This window comes from Lepidochelys kempii, chromosome 3, assembly GCF_965140285.1.
Source record: "Lepidochelys kempii isolate rLepKem1 chromosome 3, rLepKem1.hap1, whole genome shotgun sequence".
In the NCBI taxonomy this organism is placed as follows: domain Eukaryota; kingdom Metazoa; phylum Chordata; order Testudines; family Cheloniidae; genus Lepidochelys; species Lepidochelys kempii.
In genome coordinates this window covers 146,118,330-146,130,928 of record NC_136382.1, presented here as the reverse complement: position 1 = coordinate 146,130,928, position 12,599 = coordinate 146,118,330, and the positions used below count along the sequence as shown (strand labels likewise).

The 12,599-nt window shown below is 39.7% G+C and overlaps 2 protein-coding genes across 3 annotated transcripts in view; both read right to left on the bottom strand.

Moving 5' to 3' along the window:
- Window positions 1-6,476, bottom strand: part of LOC140909325 (maestro heat-like repeat-containing protein family member 1) — a 64,658-nt gene extending 58,182 nt beyond the window's left edge. The window contains exons 1-3 of the mRNA XM_073338363.2: window positions 6,392-6,476; window positions 1,604-1,722; window positions 1,163-1,291 (exon numbers count right to left, since the gene is read on the bottom strand). Coding sequence (XP_073194464.2) covers window positions 1,163-1,291; window positions 1,604-1,722; window positions 6,392-6,422 — 279 coding nt within the window. The 5' untranslated portion in view covers window positions 6,423-6,476. The remainder of the gene's footprint in view (window positions 1-1,162; window positions 1,292-1,603; window positions 1,723-6,391) is intronic.
- Window positions 6,477-6,555: 79 nt separating this feature from the next.
- The window catches only part of FEZ2 (fasciculation and elongation protein zeta 2), a 74,903-nt gene continuing 68,859 nt past the window's right edge, over window positions 6,556-12,599 (bottom strand). For both annotated transcript variants that reach the window (XM_073338366.2, XM_078852242.1), the window contains one exon: window positions 6,556-6,629. In XM_073338366.2, coding sequence (XP_073194467.1) covers window positions 6,556-6,629 — 74 coding nt within the window. The remainder of the gene's footprint in view (window positions 6,630-12,599) is intronic.

Below are 12,599 nucleotides of genomic sequence, written 5' to 3'. Positions count from 1 at the left end.
GCACTCAGAATTACACATGAAGGACTTTTCTCTGTGGAATCATTACCATCAGAAAAGAGTCCAAGAGACAGGTAAGGGAGTGAACAGCTTCAGCTGAGATCTGGAAACCATGTCTCCCTTCTCCCCTGCCATGTTTGGGGAAGGAGAAGGCGGGGGGGATAACGCAATCCTATCAGGGAACTAGAAAAGTGATCAACCTGATTAACTTAGGGTGTATCCTATCTTAGTTATTACAGTCCTATGGTCTCACCGCTACAGCATCATGGATCAAATTCATCCTTGGGATCCTATTTTCCAGCTTCAGGACATTGGTAACTCCCACTGAAATCAATGGGAATTACTCAGATCCCATGGCAAAGGAACAGGACCCCTGGCATAACTCCACTCACTTCAATAGAGTTACATCAGGGATGAATTCAGTCCTGTCATCTAAACGGGCAGAATGCTAATGAGGAAATAAGTTTAAATGGCTTGTTTAGACAGACAAAGGTAACACGCTATTCCAGGACAGGCATTGCTTTCCTACAATTATCCATGATAAAATAATAAAACAGCATTAAATTTGGGTTCCTGAAGGATCGCAAAGCACTTGGCATATAATATGTTGTATAATCTCTAAAGGATCATGCAGCCACAACTGGGGCTGATCATGGCAGTAGTTCTACACCAACAAGCTCTTTGGGACAGGGACTGTATTGTTGTTCTGTGTTTATGCCATGCCAAGGATAGTAGGGTCCTGGTCCTTTACTAGGTCTCCTCAGCACTATTATAATACAAATAATAAATGTTTATAATAATAAACAACATTAAATGACAGTTGAAGCAAAATGCATCTACAAGAGGATTTTCACATATTGTAAACAGAATGACTAGCTCTCGAACATAATTTTGCCAAAAGTGCCACAGAGCCTGTTATAGTTCACTTCAGTTACTGAATAAACCTAAATATGTTTACTTAACTCATGAGAGCTGACAAAATCTCAGCTCAGGTTATCATATGGGCTTCAGAAACGTGTCATGTGACATATGCCCAGGACACCAGTAACCATCCTTTATTGTTCATGGCACTATTACCTAAAGAAAGAATGAACCTCTGAATACGACCTGGATGTCTGGATTCAGTTTTGAGTCCCTCTTTCTCTCCTACATCTTATATTCTTACCGTATTCTTGATTAGATTAATGGAGGTGATGTCAAGCAGACGCTGAGCCAGGTCACTGTTCAGGTGGTTGACAACACTGATTTTTCTTTCTAGGTTTCTCAAGATGTGCAGCTGGTGCTCCACAGACAGCTGCAAGGAGGACAGAAAACAGCGACTTAGGTTGATGTTTGGGAAAGTGAGAATTTAACATAGTTTCTGACAAATTCTGTGGATTATAATATTATTCCAACTGTTGTGATTGGTGGGATGGGTCAGGAGAGAAGGAATCAGAGCATATGGGAAACATGTGAGGGAAATAGACTGAATCAAATCAAGTAAGTAGAGAGGTGGGATGAATCACAGGGAACAGACGAGGGGAGAAGTTGGCTTATATGGGAGAGGCAAAATGAAGGAGGCTGGTTCATATAAACTGTTTTTGCACTGCATAAAGACTGTTCATACCAAATCATTGTTCTCAAGACATTCTAGGATGCTCTTTATCTCCACCTCCTCATTGTCCAATTCAGTGAGCTCGGTTACTCCTTCTCCCTTCCCCAAAGCCTTTTGGAATATTTTTGAAGCTGACAAAAAGAAAGAAAGTTAATTCTTGTCTAATAGGAGAATACCCACCTCCTCCCTGTCAAGCAGGACAAAAAACACAGTGAAATGCACAGTCTCACACTATCAGTTCCTCTGGAAATGTTCCCTACATTCTGGACTAAATCCTTAGGTGCTTTAAATGCATTGAGTTCAGTGGAGCTGTGTTGATTTACACCAGCCAAGGACCTGTCACTCCCTGTCCAAAATGGTTAATGACACAATGGAATATAGAGGTTTCACACTATCATGATCCTGCAAATGCCTCAGATTTGTAATGCAGAGAAGACAGTGAACAGTCTGGAAGAAAAACGTAATCACGGTGACAGGGAAAGTGCTATGCAAATGAAGGAATCTTTAGTTTGCAATGAGAGGATATAGAACACATTGCACAGGAGCTATGGCCATCATCCAAAGACCATTGAAGTTAATGGAAAGACTCCCATTGACTAGACCTGGGTGAGTAATGTATTTTTTACTTCACTGACAATTGCAATAAAAAAATGTTTTGGGTTGAACCAAAACCAAAATTTAAAAAAATTTCTGGTGAATTTAAGGTTTCAGAGTAGCAGCCGTGTTAGTCTGTATTCGCAAAAAGAAAAGGAGTACTTGTGGCACCTTAGAGACTAACCAATTTATTTGAGCATAAGTTTTCATGAAGAGAGCTGTAGCTCACGAAAGCTTATGCTCAAATAAATTGGTTAGTCTCTAAGGTGCCACAAGTATTACTTTTCTTTTTGGTGAATTTAAGGGTAAAAAAAATGTTTCAGGTCAAATTAAATGTTTTGTTTAAGTTTCAAGCATTTTAAAACTTTTTAATTAAAAAAAAAAGGTTAAAGGAACAAAACAAAAACTCATTTTCAATTGAAAACCTGAAACATTTTTGTTTTGAAAATGTCAAAAATAAACTTTTTATTTTTTCCAGTGTTTTTTTCACCTAACAAATGATTTGGCAAAATCAACATGAATTTACTAAACTTTTTGGTGTTGCCAAACCTGCATTTTTTGCTGGAAAAAATTTCAGTCAAAACATTTTGTTCAGCTCTACCACTGACTTCTATGGGCTCTGTGACAGAAAGTTTGGATTGCTACAAGTTGCAACTTAATAAGTCAGAAGACTTAACAGAAAAAAAGAAAAAGATAAACAAGCAGTTATGAAAAACTGAATTAATATTAATTTTGATTTAAATAATAGTTTACAATTGACCTCTAGACAGGTAAGCAGTCAGATGCCTTGAAAACTTTGGAGGAAAAGCGTTACCAAAAATGCAAAGTATTATTCATTTATTTTAATTAATTACAAATATCTGTCAATCTGTGAACCAGACACTCTTCTAATGACAGGGATAGTGCAGAAATTACCCATAAAACTCCACAGCCAAGTCAACCATTAATCTCAAGGGTGAGAACAGTGCCACCACAGGAAGACAGGAAAGACGGACATTTAGCTGAACCTCCTACCTTTTCAATAAGCTGCACAGGATTTAGCCACCAAAGTTGCAGGTTTAAAGGACAGACACTAATTCAGACACAATAGCCTTTAGTCTAGAGGTACCATGGCTATAGAAAACCATGAAGTACGGGGGGTGGGGGAGGAACAATGAAATTATGATGAAGTGAAAAGAAAACTAAAATTTAAGAATCATAGCATACCTATGCTGCCCCTAATCTGGGTGCATGAGGTCTCTAATAATTTTTGTTGCCCTTCTCTGGACCATATATGTTTCTGCTTTTTCTTTTTTTGATGTAACCAAGTGTGGTATCATTTTAGAACCAAATTCTTCTCTCAGTTCCAGAGGTATAAATCCAGGATAATCTTATTAAAAACCAGTTGAGTTACTCCCATTTACCAGTGTTCTTACACTGCACCTGTCAAGGTGGTGTGTGAGCAAATCTGGATTTGAACCAGCATAACTGAAAATAGAACTTGACCTTCCCTGGCTGATATGTTCGCTTTTAGTTGATGATGTCTTGGCCTTGCAAGAGGATGGACTTGAATTTAAATGTTATTCTCTGTGCCTCTCTCTTGTTATCCTGAAACTAAACACAATGTTCAAGGTCACCAATGTATTTAATAGCAGATTTATATAGTCACAGTAACAATATTCTCCATATTGTTTTCTCTCCTTTTCTTAATATAGCTGTGACGGGTTTTGCTTGTTATGTGGTGATAGGAAGATAACTTGGTATTCAAGTCCTGTTAGGGAGATCACTGATGAGAGGAATTCTCCAGTATGACGTTTGGCTTTGGATCATTCAGACTCTCTGAAAGGCACTTCCTGAGCTGGGTGGGCATGAGTCCGTCCCTTTTCACTTCTCCTATAGTATCTAGCAAGTGATTTGCCTACTTCCTGGCCTGGTATGAATGTGCCTTCTCTTTTCTTTCTGTCCTAGAGCTGGACATATTCTCCTTCTTTCCTTTTCCATCTCCTATTTTCCTCTCTTCAAACAGAACCATTAGGAAAATAAAGATGTTACAGCAGTTTAGAAAAAGGCCTTTGAGAGTGCATCAGGGTGAAGCAGGATTGGCTCTGTTGTTTCTACAGCCCTTTCAAGATGTAAAATGCTGCACAAATGCTATTCATCATTAATAACAATAATGTTTTATTGAACTATTACAGGAAATAGTAATACCTTGTATGTTAATACTGTAATATAGCAAAGTTGGCTTCCTCTATCAATTTCCTGTTTTAAGATACTATTATTAAGTTACCTAGGACCAATATAGAATTATGAAAAAGTCCAACATAGCATATGAGAGCATGGAACAAACCCTAATGAGCCAAGTCACGTACACAACATATGGCCACAGAACGTGGATACATAAGTTCTTAAATGTGCTGTAGTGCACAATCCTACACTGGCTAAATCATAAGGGGTAATGATGAATTAATTATATATTATGTCAGCTAAAGATTTAAAGTAGGGATGGGAAAGTCATTTAAAGAGACATTTTTGGGTAGATTAGGCACAACCTGTAGTTGTTTTAGACTAAAACAGAAACAATAATGTATGTGAAAGTGGTTCCTTCCAACACTGAAGTACTTGGATCATTGTACATCCTAATTTGGGTGAGTGGTCTTTCATAGTGAGTTATACACAGATTAATTAGAGGGGGAAGGAAAGCAAATATCACATCATCATTATTTTACATTGATGTTGTGGTAGTGACTAATGACCTCAATTAAGTCATAACAGCATCACACTAGCCACTTTATAAATGTATAGTGAGTGACACTTCCTGCTCCAAAGCGCTTATAGTCTAATAGACAATACATAACAGGTGGGCAGTAGGACGGTAAGGTAAGATGGGGTAACAAAAACAATAGTGTGTTTTAGTACAGACTAGCTGTAGCTAAGAATTATGCACAATCAATAGCAGATATCACAGTTCACCACAGACATATAAAGGAAAAATGCCAAAATCACAGGTCTCATTTTAATATCCTGTTGCTGCTTTTTGACCTGAGTGGCTAGTCAAATTTTAGGGCCCTGGGGATGTGCCAGTTGGAACAAGAAATTGTTGGAAAGTAGCATTTTCTTTGACGCTTACTTGTTTATTTACAAGGAACGTACAAAGTCTTCCTTCTCTGAATTCAGGAGGAACCAAGAACAAAAGGTGCAGTTTCACAGCCCCCAAGCCTCTTTAGCCAAAACCAGACCCAAAATTTTCTCTCTAAGTCACACTGTGCTCACAAGCTAGTGCTTGGCTTTCTTGCTTTTTGCCTCTGCCTTTCGGTGTTCTGTCTGTTCTCAGTTTCCATGTGTTCTGCCTTCCATCCCGCACACAGATGCAAAATGAACAATACTTATCAAAGCCTCGCTGCCTGCCCACTCAGTCCAAACTGTGGGGTTTTTCACAGTCTCCTTTTGTTTTAGATTGGGGGCGTCTGATTAACTCCGTTATGTAAATTGAAAAGTGCATTCACACTCTGTCCCAACAGATTTGTTATCAGTGCAGTCATCAGCACCTCTCAGCATAATGCTCTTTTCTTTTACAGTAAAAGCTACTTAATAACACTTAGCTGATTGTTTAAAATATTGTAGGACTTCTATACACTGCGTCTCATTCAGTAGCAGCAAACCTCTCTACATCATAATCAAATGACAAATGCCTAGCCTAATTTTGAAGAGCTCCTGCCCACACTTACCTTTGATGCAGCCAGGTTCAAACATGGCAATGCTTAAGGTTCTCAGTTAAATTAGTGCAGTTGTTTATTATAACAGGATTGTCTAGTGGTTAGGGCACAATGGGACCCAGGAAACCCACGTTCACGTCCCTGTTCCACCCCAGACTTCTTGTATGACCTTCTGCAAGTCTCTCTCTACCTCTGTTCCCCCTCTGTAAAATGGGAATAGCACTTTCTTAACTGACAGACAAATACATTAAAGATTATGAGGAACTCAGATACTACAATAACAGGGAACAGATAAGTACCTAAGAGATAAATCCACCTGCCCACTATCTCTGAACAAGTCTCTTCAATCAGTGTCAATCTGAAGGAAGCAAGAGTCTCCTCCTAAAACCCGATTCAACCCAGTAGCGAGATTTCTGTTTTCCTGGAGTTAAAGATTATTTACAAAAAACCATTTAAAAAGTATTTATCAACTGTTCTCACTGGCATCTGGGGAAACAAAAAAAAAGTTACTTACTTGTAACTGGAGTTCTTCGAGATGACTGCATGTTCACACATGTGGGTAGTGGGCTGACCAATGCAGCCTAACGGTCGAACCTTGTCCAAGCAGTGCCTATTAGAGCACATGCGTGCCCCCTCCTACTGCTCCTCTCACTGTCTTGGAACGTTCTGAAGGGGAGGCTACATAAGGGGTGCTGCACCCTCTACTGCCTCAGTTGCTTCCACCACTGACCCAAAGGAACCAAAATAGGACTCTGAGAAAAGGGGAAAGAAGAGCAATAAGTGAGCGTAGGCAGAGGCCTCTCGAAGAACTTTGATTACAAGTAACCAAACCTCATTTCTTCTTCAAATGGCTCTGCATATTCGCACTTACGTGTAATTTGGCAAGCAGTGGTAAAAACCCAGGAGATGAAACAGTGTCCTAATTAATGGTTGCAGCACTGCTCCACCAAACCTAATATTTTCTCTTGAAGCCAAATCCAGCACATAATGTTTAGTAAACATATGGACTGACTTCTAGCCTTACATTACGTATTGCCCCAGTAGGAATAAACAAATGATGCTGCTACTGCCCTAGTGGAATGAGATCTCACAACAGTGGGCACAAGTATTACTGCTAACTTGTAACATTCAATTGCACACTGCTTAACGCATCTGGAAATAGTCTGAGCAGATACATGACAATTCATCACTCTCAGCATAAGAAATAACTTAGAAGAGTTCCTAAAATGCTTAGTTCTATTTAAATAAGATACCAAAGCTCTTCTAGCATCTTAAGTATGTAAAGCACTTTCCCCTTTATTAGCATTAGTCTTTGGGGGGGGGAAACACTGGTAAATTAACTGATGTGAAACTGTGACACTATTTTTGGTAAAAACCTGGGATCAGGTGTAAGAACCACATTGTCTTTGTGAAAAAAGAGTAAATGGAAGCTTGGCTATCAAGACATGCAATTTGCTCATCCTCTGGCTCTTGTTAGAGGAACAGTAAACACAGTGAGTATGAAAAACACTCATGAGGTATCTGATAGCATTTGTCTGGTATCTTAGATAGGCTGATAAAATACACAGTCTTAGCAGGTTGCAAACAGTATGGGTAAAGATGTCCTATTCCTTGAAGGAGGACCTACAGTGTTGAATACAGGGTGTGACACCTCTTCCACAGGAATGAGGTAAGTCCAAAGTGGATGCCATACAACCCGCTGATTTGTGGAATTGCAAAGGATGCTCAGAAAGATGATGCAGCACCAATGTCCATGCTTATCAGGTGACAAATCAGGATCAAAGTCAGTATCCACCTGACCCTGCTCAAAAAGAGGCATGACCACCTCTTCTTCTTCTTCCGACAAAATGTCAGGAACCACCATTTGAGCTGCAGACGGATCTGGCAGATTGGATCCACGTAATCCTCAGCTACCAGATCCTTATCAGTCAGAACCCCATTTTTACAGCCATAAGGTGGATGATTCAAAAATTTCTGGGGGTAGATTAGACCACGGAGACCAGGACTGTCAGTCTCTCCAATCATTGGGATCCAGGAACATATCCATACGAGGAACGCTCCAAAAGACTGAGGAAACCCAGACTTAGGTGGTAAAAATTTGGATGGCTCAAATCTTTTAACTCTTCCTCTATCCTCTTATGAGGATCCAATCTCAGATCCCATTACAGCTATCGTCAGAGAAAGCAACAGCAGGTGTAGAGACATAAAAGGTCAGAAGGATCAGCCTGGTGAACTTCTAGGAGTAGGCGGAGGAGGCGGCAAAGATGGATCTGGAGACAGTCACAATAATTTTCTAATCTACCCCTCTTTTCAGATGAAGCAGATTTAGATCTATCAAAGCCTCTCTCTTCCTCTTCCCCAACAGTCTCTCACTCAGATCCGATGAATGCTCAGAAGCTTAACGGGGAACATCAGCCACCTCAGTAATAGCCCTTTTCAGAATCAAAAGTGACACTGAATTGGGAATGAACAACAGTACCAATATTATGGGTTTAGGCATCAGCAGCTCTGGAAAGAGTTTCAGCTCCATAACCGTGTGCTGTGAAGCCGAATGTGGAAATGGTTTAGATTTCAGTGTCAGAATTGCAGAGGACATGAGAGAATCGGACAGATCCAGTAAGTCTGACCTATGGGATCTAGCACAGCTAACAGTGGCAGTCTTCTCTCTCATCTTTTTCTTCAGAACCAACAGCTTAAATGTGGGGTCTTTAGCCACCAGCTGACCTGACAATGCCTTTGACACCCTAGCAGTTTTAACAGAATGGTCCAACAAAACAGGAACAGGAGTGGGAACCAATGACGACCCAGACCAGTGGGATCCTTTAGGAACTTTACTCTTACCAGACAAGGCAGTTGGAGATGAAACAGGCCTCTTGGTCTTCGGATCCAACAATCTCCCAGAAACCATTGGCTTAGGAGCACATACAGACTATTCTGCCTCTCCTTACCCGCTCTGAGTGTGTAAGTCTAACCCATAGAACATCAAAAGAAGGAGAGTGACTTTCTCTGAGGCATTTAGAGCACCTAATGTGGTCGTCCAATTCCAGGAAGCTAGCTGGGCAAGAAGAGCATCTCTTCAATCCTGGCTTCTTCTTCTTCAGTTATGTCATCACAGAGAACCAAACCTAAAACTAAAACTAAACACTAAAAGCTAACAACAACAATTATATAAAGGCATTAAAATATAGTAGAAAAACCCAGACCTGATGCACTGGAGAGGTTCACTTCCATCTGGCATAACTGGTTGGAGGGAACTGAGTTGGTAAAAGGCACAGCATACCCTGATATAGCCTCATCCTCAGAATGTTTGAAGACACTGAGGAGAGGGTTAAGAGGAGGAAGATGTGTGCAGTGACAGGCACTGCTCAGAGAAGGTTCTATTGTTAAGATGCACTGGTTGGTTCGTTACTCATATGTGGGAATATGCAGAGCCACTCCAAGAATCACATTTATTCTCTCTTTTAGGTTACTGTGTGTAAATGTTGACTTTTTATCAACTCTTTATTTAAAAGCTCCAATACATCCAGTTGTCAATGTCATCTAGACATTCCTCCAGACATACAAGCAGAGGAACAAAGGAATATAGTGGAAATTGCCATCCAGGATCAGATCCATGCGCCATGTAATGTCCCACTGTGATCAGTACTAGATGTTTCCTAGAAAGGTGCAAAAAACCTCCTAACTGCCAGTAAAGACTGGCTTAAGCCTTGAAGCATGAAGCTTAATATCATCTCCAAAATGTACATTAGCATTAACTATAGCAACTCTGGCTATTCTTATTATCCATACAAATGTTCAGTTCCTTTTTTAATCTTGCTCAGTTTTCGGCCTCAGTGACATCCTGTGACAATGTTCTACAGTCTAATTGTGTGCTATGCGAGAAAAAAATATTTCCTTTTATCTGTTTTGAGTTTACCACCTTGCATTGAATATCCGTTTGGGTCTTGTGTTATGAGACAGGGAGAACAGAAGTGATTCAATTTGCAGGGTAAGCTATAGCTGCAGCATTACATCAGATATTGTAATCCTTTGTTTAGAAATTATGTCAAGCAGAGATGCCTCATATATATTGAGCAGCAGGCTACAATAGGTGCTGGCAAGAACTACTCTGCATGAGCCATTTTGCATCCAAGACCCATTCTGCATGAGCAGAAATGTTTTCATTATTTATTTATTTCAATGAACACAATTTATTGTGTGGATTTAACCATTTTCTTCCAGCGTTTGCAACCCAAACATTATTCTGTTGTATTAAGGCATGAGAATCAGCAAGTGAAAATGACTTATCTAGCTTCATTTCCCAAGGTGAGTGAAAGGCAAAGGAATAAATAAACAGCATAAATGATGAAAAGTAAAGGTGAGCGTGAAAAAGCCCTGGATCCAAAAATGCTCAGGTTTTGGAGTATAGTTAGGAGCCAGATTCAGAGTTTGAGGGTGGGCCATCTTATCCATGGTAGCCAAACAGAAACCTTGAATCTGAACATTGCTGAACTCCTAAGAAACTCATATTGAGGAAGGTAACTGGGAAAGGGCTGGTTTTATGAGCTCATTCAACCTGCCTTCTAACACAGACCCTATGCTACATAGAACTCAGACTCACTCTCTTCCGGGTGTTATAAATTACTAATAAAACCATACAAAGTTCTGTTCAAACTTCTCCCCAGATTTGGTTGCTTCTAGCTCAGTGAAACTGTACTTTTGTTAATTCATTCTGTTTATTGGTTAAGATGAACTTGTACATCACCATGTTCTGTACTTCTAGAACCTAAAAGACACAAAGTATATTTGTAATTTAGGAGAAGTGAATGTAACTAGCTCTTAAAATGCTTACCGTTATTCTTTCTCAAAATGTCTATCTGAGTCTCTCCTATGCAGTAAACCTTCCCCTCCCTTTTGCAGACTGCACTAATATCAGGCTCCACATACAGTACAGACACTTCTGAGGTAAACTGAAGGATGATCATTTCTTACTTGAAGGAGAAAACAGTTTGAGGCAGGTCCTCAGCTGGTGTAAATCAGCATAGCTCCCTTAACCCTAAAGGAGAGACACCAATTTACACCAGCTGAGGCTCTGGCCCTAAATATTCATTAGATCTTTAGGTTTTTCAAAGCAGAGTTCACTAGAACAAATATAAGAATATCCAGTGTCTACGCATGCAACCAACTGAATGCCAGTGACTTATCCATTGTCAGGACAGGTCATAATGGACTACCATACTGTTGCTAGGAGATCAGCTACAAGGCTTGTTTAACAGATTCTTCTGGTAGTCACTTAACTTTCCTCTCACTCCATTGAAGTCAGTGGGGTTACTGGTGTAAAACCAATGTAAAAGGAGCATGAAACCCAATGGCACTGAGTATACAAGGTTTGGGAGTTGGGCAGGGTCAGGGAGGGGCTATCAAATCAATCAATCAATCTGGTACAGTTTGAAAACCTCAACAACTATATATTAATTATTTGTATTGTGCTAGCGCTTAGGAGCCCATCATGGGCCATGACCCTATTGTGCTTTGCACTGTAGAAACCCAATCATATGGGCCAAACCTTCCCAAGTTTCCTCCTTACATAAGCAGTGTTTCTCTTTTAAAAATATGAATAGTTTGTTATTGATCATGCCGTTTCCCAGAAGCTGACAGGGAGGTAGGGGGTGAAGAAGATGCATTTACAAAATAAATGCTGCCTCCTGTACCCAGGTTGAATACCACCATACTCTATTAGTATTCTCATTTTCCTCAGTAGAATTTAGTGGTGGAATAAGGTCCTCTCAATGCAAGTAGAGAGAGGCAGAATCTGACCCCAAATGTGTGAATACAAAAAAATATGGAGGAAGAGACCAAGTGTTCTGTTTGTTTGTCTCTTGACTATGTTTTGAAAAAAATACAGGAAGAGCTAATCAGTGAAACCTATGGAAAACAGAGAAAAGGAAAAACCCAATCAACCCAACTTTCATGCACCAAATTGTATCAGATGAATGGTGGGAATTGGATCATTTGAGTGGTGTATAACAGTGTAGCAATAGGCTCTCTCTACTAACTGACCTTTCTTACTTAGTATAGAGGTCTTGATGCCTTGTTGAGCATGCTCTGAAAACACAGAGATGGAACAGGATCCCTGCCCTGCTGAGATTACAATCTAAAAGTTCAATCCTACAGATACTTACATTATGTGGGTAAAATTTATTCACATATAGTTACATATGCTTAAGAGTTTGCTGCATTGAGTAACCCAAGTATCCAATTACATGTTTTAAAAGAAATATATTTCTCTTGGTGTGGGCACATGCTTTTATTTTATTTGTTTGGGGGAGGAGCAGTTATTTATAAGTAGTTTTACCCTTTTAACATGCTATCATGAAATGATGTGTGATTATTTTTTTAAAAGTCTCAATCTGATCTGAATTAGTCCACGTTCAGAAAAAATGACAGGCTAAGGGGAGTGTAAACCAAACCTTACTTCACTTACTTCTGATGTTCTAAGTTCATAATTCTGTGATACCTGGCCAATTATTAATAACATCACTAACATTTGAATGAGCAAAAGAGAATTCTCTGCTTTTCGTCAGCCCTTACAGACAAAACACAGAATTATGTATTCCTTGTTTAGTGTAAACAGTGTGCTTTCTGCTATATACAACACAAAAGAGACTCTACCCCAAAAAACTTGCAATCTAGAAGACAGACCTTGCTTCTTCAGTATGATCTACACAGGCAAATTCCTATTC